A 25,167-nucleotide genomic window follows, 5' to 3' on the forward strand; every position below is an offset into this window, starting at 1 on the left:
TCTATCCAGAAAAGGAACAGATTTTATTTTTAAGATTATTGTTAAGAATCTGGTCATGTTAAACGGTGATTAAATCTCAATTTTGAAGTAAAGTATTTACATGCCAAAGATTTTTTTATAGCAGGATTTATCCTGTTTCAGTTAAGCTACTAAAACTGGTTTTTGATACTGCTTTGTTTATCTTGTTTTGATTGGCTGAGTAATTGAACATTATATATATTTTATTTTCATTTCATGTTCAGGTAAATGACCATAGACAAAAACTTAAGGACTTGGAAGATTTAATTGCTAACCTTGGGACAAGTCAGGACACAGTGAGTGACAAGGCCTTTGAGGAGCGATTGAAAGAAGCTGAAAATGCAATAATGGACCTACTGAGAGATGCTGAAAACATGAGAGGTAATTATTTCATCTAACATCTTGATATTCATAGTGTAATTTCAAACAACAGTTAGCTTGATAGCACAACACTTATTCTAGATATCTTAACAGACATTTGTCTTTATGTTATTAGGAATTCTAATGCCCATTTTGGGATAAGTAAATCTTACCTCTTGAAATTTCTGATCACAGGTACTCATGATAAAATAGATACTGATATACAGAAATGTAAAATGGGGATCAATGAATTATAAATGAGGGGAGTGTAGAGAGCTGAGGCTTGTACAGAATATTACTTTTATTCCCCTTCATGCCTATTTGCAGAGCATTAGGCAGGCTTTATGCATACCTTTGCACATTCTGGTTCATTGGTTTCTTGGTAAAGAAACACACAAACTGTAGATGCTACAGTCTTGTGGAGAAGGAGAAACTGGAGGGACTCGGCAGATCAATCAGCATCAATGGATAAAGATAGTCAATGTTTTGGGAGAAAACCTTTATTGAGATTCCTCTGAGATTACCTTCTGGTCAGAGTGAGGTATTTACTGATTTGGCTTGAAATAAAGGAGAGTAAAATATTCAAGATGGAAGGGTGGAGAGGAAGAGTTATGATTTCTTTAAAATGTGTTATTTTGGAATGCCATAAATTTGGGTTTTTTTTGGGAAAAGCTGAAAACTTTTTACAGCTTCAATATTTTATTGTGTGCATAAATAGCTGACAGATCTAACAATGTAAAATTACTCATTGGATGACCTTTCAAACTTGTGTTGCTGCTTATTTAATATTTGATCTTCGCCAATTTGACAGGGCATCCATTATAGTCATGTACTGTGATTTATTTTTCTTTGATCTGCTATGGAGGATGAGCGGTTCACCTCTGATCTGATTGTCTCATATCCATAGAGTATGGTGCAGTTTTTTTAAATGCCCATTTTCATTTTTGCTCAGTGGCCAAAATGGTCATATTTCTGTGAAAATAGATGTACAGTTCTGAAATTTTCACTTTTCATTTCATGGAATTCTTTTACTAGATATCGACAAGAGTCTCATGGACCGCTTGGCTGAAATTAATAACACTCTATCCACTCAGTGGGGACGTCTGCAAAACATAAAGGATACAGTAGATAATACTGAAGACTTGGCTGACCGATCTAATAATCGTATACAGGATGCAGAGAAAGTCATTGTAAATGCACGAATGGAGCTTGAAAAGGCCAAAGAAATCATGGCAAATGTGGTAGGTATTTCTGTGCACTAAAGCAAAGTGCAAGTTCACTGAAGAGGGTGCATAAAATCAGTGAACCAGTGCAGACTCGAAAGGCCAACATGGCCTGTTTCCGCTCCGTAAATGGTTATATGGTTATTAAAGAACAATTCTTCCTTTGCCATAATATTTAGTTAAATATTTTGCCAACTAAGCTTTAAACTTTTATTCTGTTATCTATGTTTGTCATATCAAGACAAAAATACTCCCATCATGAAAATAAAACTTCTTGTCATTCTTAGATTTGCATTTTCTTTCCAGCTTGTTCATATTAGTTGTTTCAATGTGTCCAGCAGCTAATGTTTTTTGTAGAAAGGAAGTTTTGTTATATGGTTGATCTTGGTTAGATGTTTCAGTTGGAAATTCAATAACCCATGTATGACCTTTCACAAAGAATGGTTAATTTTATTATTATTTGAGCCCAAATGCATTGTGTGAATGGCATTGTACTGACCTTTGAGTGGATTGCTGTGAGATTTAGTAATTAACATAATTACTCGATTTGTCATTTGAGTTCACAAGTAATGTCCATCTGATGGGCTAATGGTTATTTTTGATAACAAGACTGCTTTTACATTTAAAAAAGATCTGTTTGTGTATCTCAAATATTCAGAAAATGAACTGAATTTTATTTGAATGAGGTCTTATGCAAAATTGTTATTCTGATTGATTTCCCCATACATACCAAGAATGTGCAATCACATGAAGGTTGTAGCTAGAAATTATATTGTAAACTCATTGACTTGTTCCTTCATCTTCTTCCTCCATGTGCTCTATCGGCAACTAGAGAATTAAACCTGAAGGTACAAATGTAAATGCTATGTTCACAGTCTTAATCTTCCAGATAATACTAAATCCTTTTAAGTGTTTCATAATTAGTTAAGAAAGGCACAACCAACGGTTTGTGAAACTTTGGCGATCTGTAGGAGTTGGCAAAGTAACAATAAGTTGTACGTGTAGGATGCACTGTTGTCAACTGGCAAGTGGTTAGCACCCTGTAAAGCCAATTGGATTACTGTAAAGTCAGCATTTTACATCACGGGTTGCCACCATTATGTTCCAACAGGAACAGGATGTGGGAAGGGCATGTTGTGAATGGATCTTCAACAATGAGGTCTTCAGAAGATCCTGGAAGCAGAACAAGATCCAAAGGCAAATTCATCCCTTGTAAAATGTAATGATTATAAACATGTAAGAGTTAAAATAATACAAAATTTGCCAGATCCTCATTCCCAAAACCTGGCTATTAAACTAGAAAGGTGACACTCCAGAGTATTAAGAAAAAAGGCTACTTAAAAAAGTATGAAAGCTGTGTTTTTCAGAACCAGCTGTTTCCATTTTAATCTCTGAAATAAATAATTGCTAAGTCAGTAAACTGAACAGTTTTTCTCAAATTCATTTCAAAAACTAGCATCCTTCTCAGAGTCAACTTTATCTGAAAACTCCCCAAGTTCATGTAAATTCACTTATCATAAAATTGGTATGGCCTGGGAGGTGAGTTGTAGCAGGGATTGTAATTTGAAGATTCTTGCTGCTATCAGGCCTGCAACAGCTTTTAACAAGAGTTCTTGAAATTGCAGTCAAAGCCAGTGAGAGACTTGCCAAAGCACAGACTGATGTCCTGCTTCTTCAGGTCCTGGATAGTCAACAGAGGAAGTTGGGTTATTGTTTTCAGTTACCATCTCCACACTGCTTCTCCCAGTTATGACAAACACAGTGCTTCATGAGGTTTATAATAATGCTGGCTGTTATATTTACAGGTGTGGCTGTCCTAGGCCTAAGACCTTTGACTTTGAGGGAAAATTGATATTTTATATTGGTGTTTTTCAAACTTTTTCTTTCCACTCACAAGCCACCTTAAATAATCCCTTTGCCATCGGTGCTCTGTTAAGGTGGTATGTGAGTGGGGGGAGGAAAGGTTGAGAACCACTGCTCTAGACCCAATTGTTATTGAAATATTTTGCTTGAGAAAAATTGTCATTGGTCTATTTCCTTTGGAGCTCTGAAACCGTGCACATAATTAGGTATGATTAAAACAGTGGTTTTTAAAATGAATTATTATGTAATTGTGAATTTTATATTTATGTTGTATGTTAATCTCAATAAAAAAGTTTTCAAACTTTTTTTTTCCACTCACATGCCACCTTAGGTAATCCCTTACTAATCAAAGAGCACCTCTGGCATAGGGATTACTTAAGGTGGCATGTGAGTGGAAAGAAAAAGTTTGAAAACCACTGTTTCATATTGATGTCATATGGGACAGACAACATATCCTTCAGGCAGATGTTTCAACTTTGTAACATAGAAGTGAGGCTATTTCTGTTTTCATTGTTCTATGTATATAGAGAGAATGGATTGGGCACTCCAAGCACATGGATCTTCCTATGTAATTATAGCAGTTTAACTTTGCATTACCATTAAAATTTGTTTAATGTATGAACGTTGCCATCAAGAGAAAGAAGAATTTTCTGGGGTTAAGTGATTCTAAGCTATTTTTTTAAATGTAGGGAATATTTTTGGTTGGTAAAATTGATTATTCTTATTACTCTCTAGTCAGCAACAATGCCAGATTCCAGTGCTGATCCAAATAATATGACACTCCTGGCAGAAGAGGCTCATAGTCTTGCAGAAAGGTAAACATATGTTTCATTTTTAGAGACTAGATGTTCCTTTAACAAAATGGTTGAAATTGCTCTTGGTCTGTGTGTTTAAAATCTTTTCAATATCAAACCGTTTAGAATCAGGATGGCTGCAAAACTGTAATTGAAATGTGTGTCTCAAGGTTCAAGGACAGCCAACATATTTTAGGTTAGATCTTGGTCCTTGTAAAGAAATAGAAGATTTTTCCACAATCCTGTCTAGTGAATATACATTTTGTCAGGTACTGGATGTAAGAAAAATAGAGAGTTATGGGTGTGGTTTAGGGGAAAACTAGATTGTTGTGGAGCAGGTTAACGTAGGTTAGCACAACATCAGGGGCTGAAAGGCCTGTATTGTGCTCTAATGTTGTATGTAACTATATAAAAAGGAAAATTGTAAAGACATTATTAGCTTTGCCCCCCACCTCCCACAACCAGACCAATGAGATTTTTTTGTTGATCAAAAGGACCCTTGGGGTCAGGGAGTAACCTGTTACCAACATGGTTAAGAGCAGTTTTGTTTATTCTCTACATACCAGTATTGAAATGATAATTATGGACTGTGAAACAAGTATTAGCCACACTACCTACTTCATTCTCTGGCAAAGAGCACATTTTTCACGTGTTTATCAAGATGGAGAATTCCAAACATCCAAGTCTAGCCTCAAACCATGGACCCAATGAGAGATTGAAGTCCAACCCATATCAGTTCCTCTCATAGGCACCAGACTGTTCATTACTAAATTACCAGGAAGCTCTGATTTAACTAAATACAGGCCAACATTTTTTAAAAATTAAAAAGTATGGAAAACCATTCTTTTTTCCCCCTTTTATGACCCTTTAGATTAATCCTGGCCACATTATCAACAAAAATTTCCTTGATAATCCTGAAAACCTATTTTAACCATCCACTAAAAACAACTATAAATTTGGTTCCTTTTCTGTAGTTTACCATGAAATTGTTTCTGTCCCATAATCTTCTCTTTTTCACAAAGGTGTTAGCAGTTCAAATGTAACCTGTTTTTACTAAGCATCCTTCCCATGTTTCCATTTTATCTTGCTTTCCTATCATTGTGCCCCCATCTCCCTCAACTCCTCCCACATACAAAAAATAAAAACTCTCTAATAAAGCCTCCCAGAGTACTATTACAGTTTTCTTAACTATCTGGATTAATGGCGGGGAGTGCCTCTAAGGATAATGTAGAACATATTAAAAGGCATTGAGTGTGTTACTCAGTCCTTTGTGCAATACATCTTGAGGCAATTCCTCATTGAGATTATTTCAGCAAATATGCCCCAGCCTGAAGAGAGACAACATGCCCCAAGCTACAGATAAGATGCTGGTAGTCTGCCTGAGAGACTCCAGCTGCTAACAGTGGCAGCCCAGTCCAGGTCTCCTGTTGGGTGCTCGTCGCACAGGGGTGATCAGTGTTGGCTTCAGACTTTTTTTTTGAAGAGGCACAGTTGATTGCGTATCGGATAAACTGTGGCCAAGTAATCTAAAGTTACCTGCATTTGTTAATTTGTGGCTAATTTAAATGGTGGAGCTGCCTGCTGTAACGGCAGTGCTGCCACTGGTGCAGCCCCAGGAGAGCAGGGAGTGGAGACACAGCACCATTCTGCAGGGTCCAATCAACTGATCTTAATGCTGGTGGCTCTGTTCTGGCTTTAAATAGCTTGTTAAAGGAGCAGATGGTGTTTTAAATCAAAATCCTGCAACCTCGGCATCAATGCCCCAGACGGCAATGCCTATGCTCTGCAGTTGCCACGAAGGGGTTGCAGACTCTGAAGGAGCTGTGACTGGTGCATACCAAAAACAGAACACCTCCCACCCTCCCCACCCTTCAACCCCTGTTGGTTGAGAAAGTGGAGACGAGCCTACAGGATGGTGACCATGTTAGCAGACAAGTGAGGAGCTCAGCGGCTGAAGGACCCTACAATATGGTGACCACAGCAGCAGACCAGTGAGAAGCTCAGTGGCTGAAGGACCCTACAGCACAGTGAATGCGGCAGCAGACCAACGACGGCGTCTTACGGTCGAGGGACTCCCAGAAATGGGACTTGTGAGGGTGCTGAGGACAAAGTGGACTCCCGAAGGGCCTCAGAAGCTGAAGGCTTCCTAACCGACTTTAGAACTGGAGTTTAGGTTGCAAATGAATCTAATGCTGGTCTGTGTTGTTGCAGGGGCTGCGGAGCACTTGAGGCAAATGCATGGACACTCTGAAGGGTCTCTCTTTTGCTTCTCTTCCTCTCATACTGCAAGGGGCGCTAGGCAATACCAATGGCAACTCTTTGAAATTGTTGTTCGAAAAGTCTCTGAAATTTTGTGTAATATTATATTTTCTGTATTATTACATGACAATGAAGGAGTCTTGAAGTTGGAGATTAAATTAATTTACATTGTTAAACAAGTTTGTGAAATAATTTGAAACTTTCCCATTTTTATCATACATTACTGAAATTTGTGTGCAAGACATCAATATCCAGATCATGCCTTCGTCACCACCTGGCTCACCTCCCCACTAGTGTCCCGTCAGGCCCTCAGCGCATTGTCGCAGTCAGGCCCTCTGCGCAGCCCAGCTCAGCTCCACACCAGTGTCCTGGTCAGGCCCTCAGTGCAGTCCAGCTCACCTCCACGCCAGTGTTCTGGTCAGGCCCTCAGCGCAGTCCGGCACACCTCCACCCCAGTGTCCTGCTCAGGCCTTCGACGCAGCCCGGCTCGCCTCCACGCTAGTGTTACGGTAAGGCCCTTGACGCAGCTCGACTCTGCTCCACCCCAGTGTTGTGGTCAGGGGCTTGACGCAGCCCAGCTCACCCATATGCCAGTGTCGTGGTCAGCATCAATGCACAAGTAAATTGGATGCCAGGAGTTTACTTTAACTGCTGAAAATATGTGTGAAATTGAAGGTTCTGCCTCTGTTTAAAATTTGTTTCAGTGCATTAAGTTGCTGATAATCTATGTTCACATTTTAAGAGGGGGAAGGGAAAAGCCTTTTCTAATTGATTTTTTTTAAACTACTGAAGCAAGTATTTCTGTGACAGGAGCTAACCAACAGTCTGTGTTTAATGGTGAATGTCTTCTTTGGCTTGGCTTCGCGGACGAAGATTTATGGAGGGGGTAAAAGTCCACGTCAGCTGCAGGCTCGTTTGTGGCTGACAAGTCCGATGCGGGACAGGCAGACGCGGTTGCAGGGGAAAATTGGTTGGTTGGGGTTGGGTGTTGGGTTTTCCTCCTTTGTCTTGTCAGTGAGGTGAATGTACTGCATGAAGAAAACTCTCAAAGCATGCATATTTTAAACAGAAAATAAATGCAGCACACAGAAAACACTTAAAACCAATGTAAGAAACAAGAAATGTCAATGAATCTCTCATTGTGTAGTGGTGGGATTAAAATTGACACTGACATTAAAGAATTTAAGAATCCCAAATGAGGAAGAAGGAAGTTTGTTGAAAAATTGAATTTTGTAAATAATTACGTTTATAAATCTGGTACATAAAATTTTTCAATTATAAAAGCATTCTTTATGGTAGCATGAGCTGCATTTTGATGCTCCAAATGATGGTTTTGTTATTGCATATCTTCCCAAATATGACTAAAAAATGAACACTGAGGTAGTGGAATATAACTGGAGAGCTGATCCATATACATGAAGTGAATTTTTGTGCGATGTAAAGCAGAACAGTTTGTTCATATAAAATTCTTCAATTCCTGCAGGCACAAGAATGAGGCCGATGAAATTGAACAGATTGCGAAGAGTGCTAATGACACATCGACCAAAGCCTATGAACTGCTAAACAAAATGCTTCCAGAAGAAAGTGGAATCACTAAAACAATTGATGACTTGAACAAAAAGTTAGTCAATGAAATTGGATGATCTACGTCTTTAACTCAGAAGAAAGTAAAATATAACCGTAGTTTCAGATACTTAGTCTTAATGGCTCAAGACTTTGCTCTCCAAGAAATAAGATGCATGTAATTTTTGCTGGTCAATGAAAATTAATATCAGGGGCAGATTCTGCTGGGGAAAATAGGGATCAGGGAAGTTGAAAATTATAGTCTGAGAGGTTGGAAAAAATTAAGGGACAGGATTTACGGTCACTAGCAAAGGCAGATTGATGAAGAAGAATCAACATAATTGATGAAGAAGAATCAACATAATTTTGAGCAAGGAGAATCATGTCTCACAAACGTGAGGTTTTTGAGAAGGTAATTAAGCAAATTGATAAAGGCAGAGCACTGGAAGTGGTTTAGTTGGATTTTAGTAAGGCTTTTGACAACGTTCCCTGAATGTTTATGGCCTGAAAAATAGGTATGTGGAATGAGTAGCTCAAAGAGATGATAGAGGCAAAAACAATTGCCATGTTTCAAAGACATTTGGATAGTTGCCAGGGGAAAGTGAGCTTAATGCAGATAGGATTAGTATACGTACAAAATCATGGTACACATTGACAAGGTGTGCCAAAAGGCCTATTTCTGTGTTTATCATTCTACTCCATTTAGAACAAATTAAAATCCCCATTATCTGGCGTCAACAGGGGTCGTGGATGTCAGTTATGCAAATTTTCCAGTTGACTGAGACTCACTCTTATAATGTCTAACTAGTACATCTGTATAAAGAATACTTTGTTTAGAAGACAATGCAAAATGTAAAGTAATTTGAGAAAAATTAGTATTGTATCTTTATGTAAAGTTTACTTTAATCAGGTAATTTCTGTAACTTGCAAAATTTTAATTTGAACACCTGTGACAGTGTTATGCTGGCTGCTATTCTAACCGTGCCACCATCATAATTAACCCTAAACCCCCCCCCCCACCGCCTTCACATTGATAACCCGATTCACCTCCACACCAATGTCGCAGTCAGGCCCTCGGCGCAACCTGACTCACCTCCTCGCCAATATCCCGGTCAGACCCTCATCAAACCTTCCTTTAAATTTGAAACCCATTGGCGAGCGCCCCTTTTAGACAACTGTTAAAAGACAGGAATTAACTGCCTTTTAACCACTTCCTCTACCTGTATAAACGCAAATGTAGATGGGATTGGGGGTGGGGAATTTTCATCCCATGTCTAATGCTATAAAGGTAGGTAGTATTAGAGCTGATGCTTTTCATAACTTCTGTCTAAAAGGGTTTACACAGGATGCCGAGGCTCTAATACTACAGGTCCCACCTCCTTTTTCTCCGGGATGCCGGCTTGCTTATGTAAAAGGTCGCACTGACCTGATATTTCTTGGTTCAGTGTAAACGACCCGAGCTGTCTTTAAAGATGGGCCGTTCACATGCCAGTTAAGTAAGTTTTCTGTGTAAAAAGGCCTTGTGTTGCACTAGCTGCTACACTAACCGTGCTGCCATCATAATTAAACCTCCCTCTCCCAAGTTTCATGATAAAGCCTTACTAATATACTTAATCATATACAAATAAAGATACATACTCTTACCAGACAGTGATAGGGAGACACTTTCGGAGAGTCACCCCAGTGGCTAGTGGCACTGGTTGGCTTTTCATTCTGGGTATCACCATTTTATTCAAACACAACTTTATTGAAACTTTACTTAAACAGCTGGTGCAGGTGGGACACAGCCGGGGTGCTCCGCTGGCTGAATGTTTGCTCCTAAGGGATTGTGTGTTGCTTCGGAGAACATTTACTGTTACAATTTTAAAACTATATTAATTCTTATTTATTTTCATACTATGTATTTATTTATTTGTTTGGTTTTTTTTTGTCTGGTTGTTTGAGTTTCCAGTTGATTGAGTGTCAGATAATGGGGATTTTACTGTATTTCAATACTTTGCACATGAGATAAATAATCCCATGGCAGGATTATTTGTAGACACAATCATTGGGAGGCAGTATTTATAGGAACAATAATAATATAAAATTGGAAATCAGTATTAGATGTGCATCAGGGATCAAGAATCTCCATTTTTTTTTTAAAGTTTTAAAATATTTGCAAGCATTTGAAGAAATATCTTTTATTAATAATTAAATATTAAATTAAGGTTTTAAAAAAAAAAACATTTTTTCAGGGTATTCACCAAATGAAACAAATGCTCATAATAAGGCCATCTTAGTACAAAATAAAATGGGTTTCTCAGGGGGTTGTAGGCCCATTGGGTGCATTTGGTTGGGCAGCATGGACTTGTAGACTGAAAGGGCCTCTATGTCTAAAAAAAATGGTTGGTGGGGAAATGGACATTGGAAGGATATTTTGAATAGTGGCCAAAAGGTGTGAAAATAATTCTAAAAGTAAGCATCTGATTTAATTAAATGTCAGAATACATAGTGTGATATTAATACTTCTTCATCCAATATCAACTAGGTACGATGCAGCTAAAAATATGTCCAGAGAACTTGAAAAACAAGCTGCTAAAGTGCATAATGAGGCAGAAGAAGCTGGTAGTAAAGCGTTACAGATCTATGCCAATCTGACAAGCTTGCCTAAAGTGGACACTAAAGCATTGGAGGTATGTAGATAACTCCACCATCAATAGTACATTTTCTAAAATTATCTACCATGGGTTGTAGATTGTGATAAAATCGTAATTTTGAAAAAAAGACATTTTCTGACAGTGAGTCACCTTGAATTGTAAAGCTCACTTATAAATTGCTTTTATGAAGGGTTTTGAACCCTGTTATTAGATGTTTGTAAAATGGATGCACTAATCTGGGATAAGGACATTTTTACAAAAGTGAGAGCCCGATGTGTAACTATTTCAAAATGGCTGGATACTGTATAACTGAAATATGAAGTGGAACATCTTGTTTTAGAATGAAGCAGAAAAAATTATAAAGGATACCGCAGATCTTGATAGTGAAATTAACAAAAAGAAAAAGGATTACGATGATATGCGAGATGACTTGAGAGCAAAGGAAAATGAAGTAAAGAATCTTTTGGAAAAGGGAAAAACGGAACAGCAGGTAAAGCCTAAGCTCTAGGTATCCAATTGAAAATGTGTCTTTTGAAAGGACAGATACAGCTATATCTTTATTGTTTACTTTTGTTCATCTCATTGCTTTCACAGCTGTGACAATTAAGAATAATGTTTGAAGGATGCAATTTTAAGTGTTTTCCTTTGGCATAGAATGTTAACCTAATATGAACTTTTATTGCATCTGCTGTTTGACCATTCAAGTTTCAGATATTAGAAAAAAGTTGCATTCTAGAGATGGAAATGCAGACATGCTGAGAGCCCAATAGCAAATGCCCTGCTTAGAAAGGTTAACCCATATGTAGTCCATTATTTACTTTTAAATTAAAAGGTGGAAATGGTCTCAGTGCAGTTTCCTAGAATCATTAATGTTTTATCAGCTGTGGAGAGAACAAATAGCATTCTTCAATAAATAAATTAAATCCATTACAGTTTCTTTGTAAGGGTTTGTTTGATCATATCGAGGTCTGGGCCCAGTTTGTCTCCATAACCCATGACATATTTGTCAGTCTTTGGAGCAGGTTCCAAGGCGGTCAACAAGTTTTGAGATCTGTTCAGAAAAACTGGCTAAGTGAGCTTTGGAGAAATTGACACTTGACAGAATTAATTACATGGACAGAAATAGTAAAGGAATATCCAAAACTAATAATAATAGAACATAGGGTTATATCTATAAAATAATCTGACAAGTTGTGGAAAAAAAAAGTTTTATCTGGAATCTATGGACATGAAGAAAATACTCATTCTGACCTTTTTCTCTACCCTAAAGACTGCTGACCAATTGCTTGCCCGTGCAGATGCTGCTAGAGCTTTAGCCGAAGAAGCTGCCAAGAAAGGAAATGCCACCCTGCAGGAAGCTCAGGATATTCTCCGGAATCTACAAGGTGTGCTAAATTATTTTTTTTTAAATAGAGACCCACCCAAAAGAAATGCAACTGCAGAATGGTCATCCAAATGTCTTACTGGTTCTTTGCTTCACTGAAATTATTCATATATTGATATTATGTACCAACTTATGTCATCTTTAGAAGTTATTGTAAACAGAAGCACTAGGGCAATAAGAACTTAAGTGTCCCAATGACTCCAATTTCTCCAAAAATAATTCAAAGTACAAGGTTAGTGAGATTAAATTTCAAAAACTTGTATATCAGTATATCATTACTTTTTAAATTATTTACAGGAACTAATACTAATTACTCTTTAATGATTCACCTTTAGTAAGATTAGAAAAAAATATTCTTGTGCTTGAGAAAACAGTCTGTTAGCATTCCAGTGTAGCACTAAAGCATGCTGCATTGTTGAACGTGAGACATTAAACGCTTGATTTGTTTGTGGATGTACAAAGGTACTATAGTCACAAAAAAAATGCTTTAGCTCTTCACAATGTCTTTCATTCAACTAATACCACCAGAACAGATTGACTAATTATTCATACAAAATATCTTAAGTGCTGTCATTACATACAAAACGAACAATTATTTTATTTCAAAAGGACTTCATTTTGAGAAAACTCAAGATCAAAGTGTCTTGAAATTCTTTTGTGTAGCACCTTGGCAGAGAATATCATGCTAGATTGGAAACTGAATCAGTGACGAACAGTAAAGTGTTCGCGAGGAGATATTTATCACAGAAAACACAAGTCCTTGTGAAATCTTTTTGGGAACACTACAAGGAGAAATTGGGTTAAATTTTTTCCACTTCAGACATATTTTTTGGCATTCATAGCATGATTCCAAAGTACTCATTTTGTGAAACACTTGAGCTTATGGGACGACTGGCATAATTTCCACAAGCTTCTGCAGTCTGATGCACAGACTGATTCAATTTTCAATCTAGCAATTCTCTGGAAACAGACTACTGATTCGACTTATCGGTAGTTTAAACTGTACTGGAGAAAAAATATACAAATACAAAAAAAAAAGAAACAAAGAAATGTAAACAAACTGCAAATACAGGAAAAAAAATTCAGTAATTAACTAATGTGAAAAGTAAGAGTCCTTAAATGAATCTCTGATTGAGTTTGTTGTACAAGAATCTGATGATGGAGGGGTAGCAACTGTTCCTAATCCTGGTGGTATGAGTCTCGTGGCACTTTTATCTCTTTCCTGATGGGAGTAGTGGGGTGGTGTGTATATTTGATGATTGCTGCTACTCTCCAATGTCAGTGTTGCATGTAGATTTTCTCAATAATTTTCTCAATTATTTTGCCTGTTATGTACTGGGCTATGTTCACAGGGCTTTCCAATTAGAGGTATTTGTGCCCCCATACCAGACAATGATACAGCCAGGGCACACTTTCCACAGCACATCTGCAGAAGTTTACCAAGGTTTCCAGTATCGTATTGAACCTCCAGAAACTCCTGAGGAAGTAGAGGTGCTGACATGCTTTCTTCATGATGACAATAGTATGTTCAGTCCAGGATAGGTCCTCCAAGATAATGTCTCCCTGGAATTTAAATTTGCTCACCCTCTCCGACTCTGATTCCAAGATGATTATTGGATCATACACTGCTGGCTTTCCCATCTTAAAGCCTCCAATTAACTCCTTGGTTTTGGAGACATTAAGTGAGAGGTTGTTATTAGAACACCATTCAGCCAAGTTTTCAATCTCCCTCCAGTATGCTGTCCTTTTTATACAGCCCACTACAGTGGTATCATCAACAAATTTGTAGATGGTGTTGTACTGAGCCACACAGTTATAGGTGTAAAATGAGTAGAACAGGGCTAAGTATGCAAACCTGTGTACCCAATGCTTCAGTGCTGATCAAGTTTGTGGAGGAGATGTTCTTGTCAATTTACTCTGATTGGGGTCTGAAGGTGAGGAAATCCAGGATCCAATTATGTAGTGGGGTATTGAGGCCCAGGTTTTGGACTTTGCTGGTTAATTTTGAGGGGACGATGTGTAGAATGCTGAACTGTAGCCAATAAAGAACATCCTGATGTTGGCATCTTTGCTGTCGAGGTGTTCCATGGTTTTGTGGAACCATTGAACACCTGGACAGCCAATGAGATGGCACCTGCCATAGACCTGTAGCTGTGGTAGGCAAATTGGAGTGGATCCATGTTACTGTTCAGACAGAAACTGATATACTTCAACACCAGCTTCAAAACACTTCATCACTGGATATAAGTGCCATTGGTCATTTATGCAGGTTACCACGCTTGTCTTGGGCACCAATACAATTGAAGTTTGTTTGAAACAGGTGGCTACAACTCTAGTTGGAGTGAGTTATTGAAGATATCTATAAAAACATTGGACAGTTGGTCAGCATAGGTTTTCAATACTTAGCTGGGTACTTTATCTGGACAAGATGCTTTCCTTAGATTCGCTCTCCTTAAAGCAGCCCATATGTCATCCTCAGTGACAGTAGAGGATCATCTTTGGACATGGTGTGTGCAGTAGTTCTTCCATGTTCATGTGGTCAAATCGGATGTAGAAGGCATTGAGCTCATCTGATAGTGAAGCTTAGTTGTGTCCTATTGCACTGGATTTGGTTTTGTAGCAAGTAATGTCATTTAAACCTTGCTCTGGTTGTTTGGTATCCTTAATTGTTTCCATTCTTGTGTGGAATCTCCATTTGCCTGAGAGATGGCTTTTCAAAGGCTGTACATGCAACTGTATAGTGTCTGGATTTAAATGCCTGTGATCTGGCTCTCAGCAGGTTCTAGATGTTGCAGGTCAGATCATAAATCTGGCACAAACCTCAATCTACTGGGCAATAGCAATCCCTGCCTTCCATATGCTTCTGAGACAAGCTACTACCACCCACTATCTCCACAAAATCTTCCAAATCTTCAAGAACATTAAAACTATTTTTCTTACACACTTGTAAATACATGAATGTAATGTAACTCTCCTCTTGTACATATATTCAATATAACTCAATAAACGGATTGAAAAAGAAAGTAAAAACATTAAACCAATATCTCATATCCTCTCACAGACCAATGTCACTTGCATTGTCTTAATTACACTGTCAACTTCATTGAGAGGCCAATCATTGATGTGTCCAATATGAGACTGCCCAACATGGATGTTCTTTTCTGTGTTCTATCACAGAAAGTGTTTATTAATTGGATTTTGCTGATAAGTTTTGAGGGGATGATGGTGTTGAATGCCAAAATGCAGTTAACAAAGAACATCTTGAGGATTTAAAGGTTTTCTCCATTCCTGAAAGTGGAGTATCTCTACTGTCTCCTGCAGCACCTACCTCTGACATCTTAAAGTAGCAAAGGAAAATTTGGGGTGACATTGAGATTGTTATGCATGCATTGACAATACCCAGGTGCTCCACATAGATCACAGAAGCTGCATAACACCTATAAAATACCAAGCAGACCTCTTATCAGACACCTCTTGCCCCATGGGTGGATGAATATTTAGGGTAACGCAGCTTCATGTGCCATCTGTCTGGTGTCTGTATTGAAAGTTCAAATTTATTGTCAGAGTACAGACATGACAATACAAAACAGCCTTGAGATTCTCTTTCCTGCAAACTAGGCTGAATTTATACTTATCGGTCATGTAGACTGTATTCAAGAGAAAGATGAATATACAGAGAGAGAGAGAGAGAGAGAGAGAGAGAGATTAAACAAACGTAAACTGTAAATACAGAAAAATAAATATTCAGTAATAAATAATGTTCAAAGTTAAAAAAAATTATATTAGTCTCTGTTTGAGTCTGATGGAGACCAACTGTTCCTGAACCTGGTGGTGTGAATCTTTTGGTATCTATACCTTATTCCTGATGGCAACAGCAAGAATAGCACATGGTCTGAATAGTGTGTATCCCTGATGATTGCTGTGGCTCTCCAAAGGCAGTGTTCCACAATGATTTTCTCAATGGTGGGGAGAGTTTTACCTGTGAATGTACTGGCTTGTGTCCACTACCTTTTGCGGGGTGTCCCTATACCAGCCTGTGATATCTTTGGGAGCTCCAGTTTCCTTTCACTTCCCAAAGATTTACTGCTTCAGGTATGTTCATTAGCCACTGTGCAAATGAGTGCTAGAATCTAGTGAGAATGGACAAGAATCTGCGTATAATTAAAAATGGAATTAATGTAAAATGGATGATTGACAGTTGATGTGGATTTGGTGGCCAATTTCCATGCTGTATCTCTGCGACTCCATAACCAACAAAACTAGAATTGAAGCAAATCATCCCCAATCCTGTGGTTCTGCTGAGAAACTGAAGGGCAAGGCAGCTGGGGCAATAGTTACTATTGTAAAATAGCAGTGTGACGGTGTTGCTGGCTGAAGGTTCTTGGTGTTCCTGATGAAAGCACCACAAGCAAAATGCAAACACAAGCGAGATGCTGCAAAATGCCTGCAATGACACTGAATCCATCATACAATTGTTTTGATTAATGGTGCTTTACATGTCGAGTAGTATTGACAGTGAAAATATGGTTCCTCTTTTACACCAGGATTGGCAGTAATGGGTCTGCACCTCTTGAATAAATGCAGATTTACCATGTCGTGCTAAATTAGTATTCCAGATCAAAAGCAGTAACATTTTTATGTATTTGTATTTTCTTTATTCATATATTACTTCGATATCATGTTTTTAAAACATGTAAATGAGATGGGGGTTTTTTCTGTTATTTGTTTAGAGTCCTGCAAGAAGTTATTGGGCATATTATAATATTACAGGTGATTATCACTACTGCTATATATCATTAGTAAAAATAATTTACACAAACTCTTTACTCAGGAGTCATAAATCAGAAGTTTTTTTGAATCAAGCTATATTATCCGGATACTTAAATAGGCCAGACAAGGAAGGCTAGAGTCTTAATGGTTGTGATCTCAGGATTGCTACCTGTGCCAGTGGCTAGCGTGGTTAGAAATAAGATAATGCAGCTTGATAAGTGGCGAAAGGGATGGATCAGGAAGGAGGGGCTCAGATTTCTGGATCATTTGGCTCTCTTGGGAAGGTGGGACCAACCTGTAGGTTTGTTTGCATCTGAACTGTCAGAGGACCAATGTTATTCTGGGGAGGGGAGGGGTGGGATTTAAAGTAGATTTGCAGAGGGATGGGAACCAGAGTGCCAGAGGAGATAGTGGAGTGGAAGAGGAAAAACCTGATGTGAAGACTGCCTATAAAGACAGAAATTGAAGGGTTGTGCATGGTAAAAAATAATATTCTCAGCTGCATATTTTTCAATACAAAGAGTATTGTAGGAAAGGCAGATGAGCTTAGAGCATGGATTGGCACATGGAACTATGATATTGGGGCCATTAGTGAAACTTGGTTGCAGAAAGGGCAGTTCTGAAAGCTCAACATTCTGGGGTTCTGTTGTTTCAGTTACGTTAGTGTTACGAGCCCAGAGGACCCATAAACCCAGCAGCAATAGATATTCACCAAGGCAAATGGTTACTTAAACAAAAGTTGCTTTTAATTATCTTTAAACATAAAAACAGAATCACACTTTAACTTATCGCTATTGGCTTCACAATCTAACTTATCCCTCTTCTAAATCTAAACACACATGTATGTGTAAGTTCAGAAAAGTTCTTTGGATCACAGTCCAATCTCACTTCTCATTCCTCCAAGTTCACTGGTTGCAGGCAATTCTTATGCTGTGCACAGGATTTAACATTTATAAAGTTCACCAGGATTTGGTGCTTGAAAGGTAAATGGTTACCGCTCAGTAATGTTCTTGTCGGTTTTCAGAGAGAGATTTGTTGTTCCTTTTTAATCAGCCACTTCAGTGTCTTGCTGACGAAACTTGCACCTTCAGGGTTCTTCAGATGATAACCTCTTTCTTTCAGGTCACCACAGAGTTCCTTTTTGTTTCCCTTATTCCAAGTGAAACATAAGAGAGCCTGATCTCTCCTCTTGCATGAACCACAAGGGCTTTGATCAGGCTGTCTTCCAAAAAGGCTTTCCTCAAGCTTGCCAGCTTATCCTGTTCCAGTCTCAGCTGCTACTTCTGCTGGCTGTAACACGGTACAAAGTGATCTCTCTCTCTGCCTCAGAGAGAAAAACCTCTTTGATTCTCTCTGCTTGCAAAATCACATGACCCTCTTAGAACAGCAAACTCACTTCCAGACAGAAGCAGCTCCAATATGCTCTTTCATCTGTTGCCTGTTGTAAACCACAATCCATTAGTGAAATCTCTTGAGCACTCTTCAAAGCTCTTGCAAAAGCTATGAGGCCCGATATGTCTAGCATGGGGCAGAGCACCAGTATTTTAAATTAGATCTGTTTTAAAATGTTTGTATGTGACCTACTCTAACAAAACTTACCCCAATTTATCTCCCAAAAACATATCTATATACTCTGTCACAGTAGAGTGGGAGGGATGAAAATGGGAGGAGTACATTGCTAGGAAAATATCGCAGCTATGCTCAGATAGGACAGACTAGAGAGTCATCTACTGAGGCTATATGGGTGGAGCTGAGATAACAGGAAAGTTATGACCACATTAATGGGATTACCGGTGAGAATTGGAGGAACAAATCTGTAGAGAGACAGATGATAGTTGCAGGAAATAGAAAGTTGTGATGGTAGGTGATTTTTAACTTTCCACATGTTGACTGGGGCTCCAATACTGTTTTAAAAAAAAAAAGCTGGATGGCTAAAAGTTTGCCAAATTCAGCAAAGTTTTCTAAATCAATATATTGAGGTACCAACTACCAATACTGGATCTCCTGTTAGGGAACGAGACAAGACAGGTGCCAGAAATATGGTTGGGGGAACACTTTGGGTCCAGCGATCATAGTGCCATTAGTTTCAAGATAATTATGGATCAGGATAAATCTGATCCTTTGGTTTCTAAATTGCAGAAAGGCCAATTTTGAAAAAATGTGAAAAGATCTAGAAAGCGTTAATCGAGCTTGGTTGTTTTCTGGCAAGGATGTACACGGTAAGTGGGAGGCCTTCATAGGTGAAATTTTGAGAATACTGAGTTTGTATGTTCTGGTCAGGATCAAAGGCAAAGTCAACAGGCATAAGGTACCTTGGTTTTCAAGGGATATTGGTTATAGTAGGTATAGGCAACAAAGAGTAATGAGGTACTTGGGGAGTATAAGGAATGCAGGAAAAAACAAGGAAAAGCAAGAGGGCAGAAAATGTGAAAGAAAATCCTAAGGGCAAAGGATAATAAGGGACAAAATTGGTCCTGTTGAAGATCAGAGTGGGTGGATCTGAATGGAGCCAGAAGAAATGGAAGAGATCTTAAAATTTTTTTGTATCTATATTTACGCAGGAAACCAGCATCTGGGGAAGTGAAGTAAACAAGCAGTGAGGTCATGGAACCTATACAGATTAAAGAGGAGGAGGTATTTGCAGTCTTAAAGGGAAGAAGGGTGGATAAATCCTGAGGGCCTGTCAAGTTATTTCCTTGGACCTTGAGGGAGGTTAGTGTAGAAACTGCAGGGGCCCTGGCAGATATATTTAAAATGCCCTTGGCCACGGGTGAAGTGCTGAAGTATTGGAGTATAGCTCATAGTGTTCTGTAGTTTAATAAGGCTCCAAAAATAATCTAGGAAATTATTAGGATGGTAAGCCTGACATCAATAAGTTATTGGAAGGTGTTCTAAGAGATTGGATATACATGTATTTGGAGAATTAAGGACTGATAGGGATAGTCAGCATGACTTTGTGCGTGCTAGGTGTAACCAACTTGATAGTTTTTGAAAGGAGGTTACCAGGCAAGTTGTTGAAGGAAAGGCTGTGAATGTTGTCTACATTGTCTTTAGTAAGGCCTTTAACAAGGTCCTACATGGGAGATTAATCAGGAAGATTCAGTCACTCAGTATTCATGGTAAGGTACTGAAATGGATTCAGCATTGGCTTTATGGCAGAAGCCAAATCTGACTGGAGGCCCGTGATTAATTGTATGCCTCAAGAGTCCATGTTGGGTCCATTGTTCTTTGTCATCTATATCAATGATCTAGATCAGGGGTAGGTAACCTTTTTTTTAAAAAAAAAACTCACATTCCACCTTAAGTTTTCCCTATGCCATAAGTGCTTTGTGATTAGTAAGGGATTGCTTAAGGTGCTATGTGAGAGGGAAGGTTGAGAATCATTGCTCTAGACCCAATTGTTATTGAAATATTTTATTTGAGAAAAATTGTGATTGGCCCATTTCCTTTGGAGTTACGAAACTGTGCATATAACAAGTCAATTAGGTATGATTAAAACAGTGGATTTTAAACCTTTTTCTTTCCTCTCACATACCACCTTAACCAATCCCTTATTAATCACAGAGCTGTTGCCCACCCCTGACTTAGAGAAAATGTACATTGGGTGAGCAGGTTGGAGATGATACAAAGATTGGAGGTGTAGTGGACAACAAAGAAGGCTTCAAAGCTTGCAGAGAGATCTGAACCAGCTGGAAAAATGGGATGAAAAACGGCAGATGGAATTTAATGCAGACAAGTGAGGTGTTGCATTGTAAACAATAGGACACTTGAGTAATGTGGTAGAACAGAGGGATCTAGGGAATACAGATACATAATTCCTTGAAAGTGGCATCACAGGTAGATAGGATCATAATAAAAACTCAAAAATGCTGAAGGAACTCAGCAGGTCTCGCAGCAACCATAGGAGATAAAGATATATTACCGGCGTTTTGGGCCTGAGCCTTTCCTCAAAGTATGAGTAAAAACTTGGCAGGCGCCTATATCAAAAGATTAGTGAAAATGGAAGAATGGAAAGAGAACTACAAAAAGGTGTTAATTGAATATGATAAGACAGGAGAGGGGAAGGTGAGAATTGATTGGGCAAGTGGGGGTTGTGTTTTTGGCGCTCTGAAAGGAGATAGGGGGAAAATGGAAGAGAGAGACAGAGCTAGAGGGAAGGAGAAAAAGAGAAGAATGTAGGGTGGGGGAGTAATGCATACTGGAAAGTCGATGCTAATACCATCCAGTTGGAAGGTGCCCAGAAGTTGCTCCAATTTGCGGCTAGTCTCAGTCTGGCAGTGCATAAGACCATGGGGAGATATGTCAACAAGGAAATGGGACATGGAATTGAAATGGTTTGCCACTGGGATATCCGAGGTGCTCAATGAAGTGATCTCCTAGTCTGCATCCAGTTCCTCTGATGTAGAGGAGGCCACAACGGGAGCACCAGGTACAGTAGATGATCCCTGCAGATTCACAAGTGAAGTATTGCTTCACTTGGAAGGGCTGTTTGGGGACACGAAGGGTGGTAAGTTAGGAGATGTTGGCACAAGTGGAGCATCTCCTTTGGTCACAGGGATAGATGCCAAAGGGGCAATTGGTGGGAAGGGAAGAGTGGACGAGGGAGTCACAGAAGAAATGGTCCTTGCAGAAGGTGGAAAAGAAGGGAAGATGTGTCTGGTGGTGGGAACATGTAGTAGATAGAGGATGATTAGATGCTAGGTGAAGATGAGAATCCCGCAAGGGGGCCATGGTAGATGTGTGGATAATGGAAGATATCCAGGTGAGGGTTGAGTGGATGGTAGAGGGGAAGACACATTATTTGAAGAACATCTCTGATCTGGCTTGGAAGACCTCGTCCTGGAAGCATAAGTTCTGGAGATGGAGAAAATGAATGAAGGGAATGGAATCCTTAGAGGGTACAGGATATGAAGAGGTGTAGGTAAGGTACCTGCGGGTTTGTAGAAGATAACAGTTGAGAGTTTGTTTCCCAAGATGGAGACAGAAAAATAGAGAAACAGGATAGTGTTGCTTGGGTCATAAAGAGATGTTTTGGCATATTGGCTTCATAAATTAAAGATTTGAGTATAGGAGTTAGGATATTATGTTAAAGTTGTATAAGACATTGTTGAGGCCAGATTTAGAGTATTGTGTGCAGTTTTAGTCACCTAACTATAGTAATGTGGTAGAACAGAGGAATCTAGGTAATATAGGTACATAATGCCTTGAAAGATTGCAGAAAAGATTTACTAGGATGTTGCTATGACTTGAAGAACTGAGTTACAGGGAAAGGTAAACATGTATACTCTTTATTCCCTGGAGCATAGAAGAATGAGGGAGATTTGATAGAGGTATACCAAATTTTGATGGGCATGGATAGAGTTAATGCAAGTAGGCTTTTTCCATGAGGTTAGGAGAGATACAAACCAGAGGGCATAGGTTAAGGGTGAAGGGGGGAAATTTTTCAGGGAATTTCTTCACACACACAGGGTGGGAATGTGGAACAAGTTGCCAGCTTAAGTGGTAAATGTAGACCTAGTTTTAACATTTAAGAAACATTTGAACAAGTACATGAATTGGAGGGGTATAGAGTGTTATGGACTGGGTGGAGATTGGTGAGACTGGGCAGAATAATAGTTCAGCACTGACTAGAAGGCTCTGTTTTTGGGCTGTAATGTGGTTCTATGTATCTGGTGGATTAAAGGACTTGTCTCTGTGCTGTGTGTGAATCTGTTGTCAAGGTGTCTTTGCTCTGTCTCTTTTTTCTGTTCTCTGCAGTGATTGGTTCCTGTCATCCTGATCATTTATATATTTCAGAAATGAAACTTGCATTACTTATCCAAATTACTATGGAGAAATACAATACATAGCTGCACTTGCTCATGTTTAATGGGAAGAATTGGACATCGCAGTCCTGTCCAATGTTTAAAAGCCAAATTCATTTTATTTCCTGCAGATTTTGACAAGAGAGTAAATGATAACAAAACAGCAGCAGAAGAAGCTTTGAAAAAAATACCAAACATTAGGAAGACAATTGACGATGCTAATGCAAAGACAAAACAATCTGAGGATGCTTTGGGGAATGCAAGAATGGATGCCTCTGAAGCCAAACAAAAGGCTAAAGATGCAGAGCAAATTGCAAACAAGTTACAGCAGGTAACATGCTGTTTTTTTTAAATAGATCTTTAATTAAGAAACCTATTGAATAAGCTTTTTCGTAGTATTCCTTCAGTACTTGTAATTATGTCAAGTGGTTATTGATGCCAGTATTAGTTTTGGACCTGTACTTCACCTGTCATTTTTCAGATCCTTGCAAGATGTGTTTAAGCTAACTTTAAGCTTATACGTGGGATTTGGCTTTGCATGGAACCCAAGATCCACTGAGGCTTCCAAATGATTTAATGCTTTTAAATGAATGAGTATCTGTGCTCAGCTGTGGAGCCAAATATGTCTAGATCCAAACCAAATTGGCGATTGATGAGTGGAATATCAGTAAGTACTGGGTGATAGTTGATGTTCAGAGTGAGTTAATGGTGGGTCAGAGATTGAAGAAGTAGGTCTATTGTTCCACTGTGCTGTCCAGCAATCTTCTCTACAAATCCTATTTCAGCACACAGCGATCACAGCCTTATGTGCCTTCTGTTTCAATGCTCAGCTTGGTCCTACCTGCAAAACTGTTGTGAGTGTACCTGTCTGCACCACTCCTTTACTTGTGCACTTCAGAATTCAACCATTTTCTGGGTGGAGCAAAACTCAAGCCCCTTTCAAATCTCCTATCCCTTCCCTTAAACCCCTGGTATTGACACTTATACTAAGGGGAACAGTTTCTCACTACCTACCCGACCTGTCCCTCAAAGTGGTATTTTTTTCAAATTTGATTTGTCCAAATTTTGAATAGTATATAATCAGAGAATTTTCCATATTGCTAGGTGGATACTAAAGAAATAAAATTGAGCACCTTTTCAGCACATTGTCAGAGCTCATTTCTTTTGCAATACCCAGTGCACTCGGCTTTTTTTTTAGCATTACTTTTAATTGATTAAGGTCCAGCTTCTGTGAGAGCGTGGATCACTTTATTGGAAATAATTACAACACTCCTGAATGCTGTGCTCTGGAATGAGATGCTTATTCTTTTGAGGAATTGTTTTATTTTTACTGTCATTCGTTACAGGATATATCAAGACAAATGTCCAATCTGTAATCATGGGATTGATGAGGCATGCTACTTGTTTGTTCATTGGTATAAGGCATTGCTGGCATGTTCATCTCTCAATTGCTTTGAGAAAGTAGTGGTGGTTTTTCTGGTGAAACTGTTTTCAAGTTTGCTCCCTAGCTTGATACATAATGTAGTGATCATGATACAACTGAATGGTTTTTTAAATTTTTTTATTTTTCACACTATGAACCATACTGACCAAAATACACACAAACATTTCCCTCTTGAAAATACGCAGTGTGATTTTCTCCCCTTTTTCCCCCTCCCTTCCCTCCCTCCTTCACCCCCCCCCCCCCCCCACTCACTCAACATTCAACATATATGATACATTAAACCCATTAAACAATGTCATCACACAATGAAAATAAACAAGAAATTTTTGTCCTCTACTTTTACACACTGGGTCAGTTCATTTCGTCTTCTTCTCCTTTTGTCATTTTAGGGGGTAGAGGTCCGCGGTCGGACTTCTCTGTTGTGTTCCATGTACGGTTCCCAAATTTGTTCGAATACTGTGATGTTATTTCTTAAATTATATGTTATTTTTTCCAGTGGAATACATTTATTCATTTCAAGGTACCATTGCTGTATTCTCAGGCTATCTTCTAATTGGAGCAAAAAAGATACAACTGAATGGTTTGACTAAGCCATTTCAGTGAGTAGATAACCACATTTCTGCAAGTCTAGAGTGACAAACAGAAGACTGGTTCAGGAATGCACATTTCCTCCCTAATTAAATTAACAAACCAGATGCCTGTAGTCCTGTATTGTAGCTTCATTATGTTGGCTGTTCATTTTTCTTTGACTTGTGCAGCTCCTAGCTCTTCATTTTTACTCTTGAACACCGCCAGTTTGGTGTGCTGGCTTGATACTAAGGGAGAAGGAAACCCATAGCTGTTATGTTAGAAATTATGATGGAATATAAAATATTGTATTATAAAATATAAAATTGATGTAGCATCTCATAGATTCCCAACTTTGAACTGCTCAGCCTACACAAACTTCATCTTGTTTTATAGGGTTGTTGTTCCTTACATGATGGAAGGTGTAGCGACTTTTTTTTCTTTGGCTTGGCTTCGCGGACGAAGATTTATGGAGGGGGTAA

At 38.7% G+C, this 25,167-nt stretch overlaps 1 protein-coding gene across 2 annotated transcripts in view; it reads left to right on the forward strand.

Annotated features, from left to right (window-relative positions):
- The window catches only part of lamc1 (laminin, gamma 1), a 192,152-nt gene that overhangs the window by 146,209 nt on the left and 20,776 nt on the right, over positions 1 to 25,167 (forward strand). For both annotated transcript variants that reach the window (XM_069938200.1, XM_069938198.1), the window contains 8 exons: positions 243 to 399; positions 1,414 to 1,619; positions 4,200 to 4,279; positions 8,001 to 8,138; positions 10,608 to 10,752; positions 11,057 to 11,206; positions 11,987 to 12,101; positions 22,806 to 23,005. In XM_069938200.1, coding sequence (XP_069794301.1) covers positions 243 to 399; positions 1,414 to 1,619; positions 4,200 to 4,279; positions 8,001 to 8,138; positions 10,608 to 10,752; positions 11,057 to 11,206; positions 11,987 to 12,101; positions 22,806 to 23,005 — 1,191 coding nt within the window. The remainder of the gene's footprint in view (positions 1 to 242; positions 400 to 1,413; positions 1,620 to 4,199; positions 4,280 to 8,000; positions 8,139 to 10,607; positions 10,753 to 11,056; positions 11,207 to 11,986; positions 12,102 to 22,805; positions 23,006 to 25,167) is intronic.

The sequence above is a fragment of the Narcine bancroftii genome, chromosome 5, assembly GCF_036971445.1.
Source record: "Narcine bancroftii isolate sNarBan1 chromosome 5, sNarBan1.hap1, whole genome shotgun sequence".
Lineage (NCBI taxonomy): Eukaryota > Metazoa > Chordata > Chondrichthyes > Torpediniformes > Narcinidae > Narcine > Narcine bancroftii.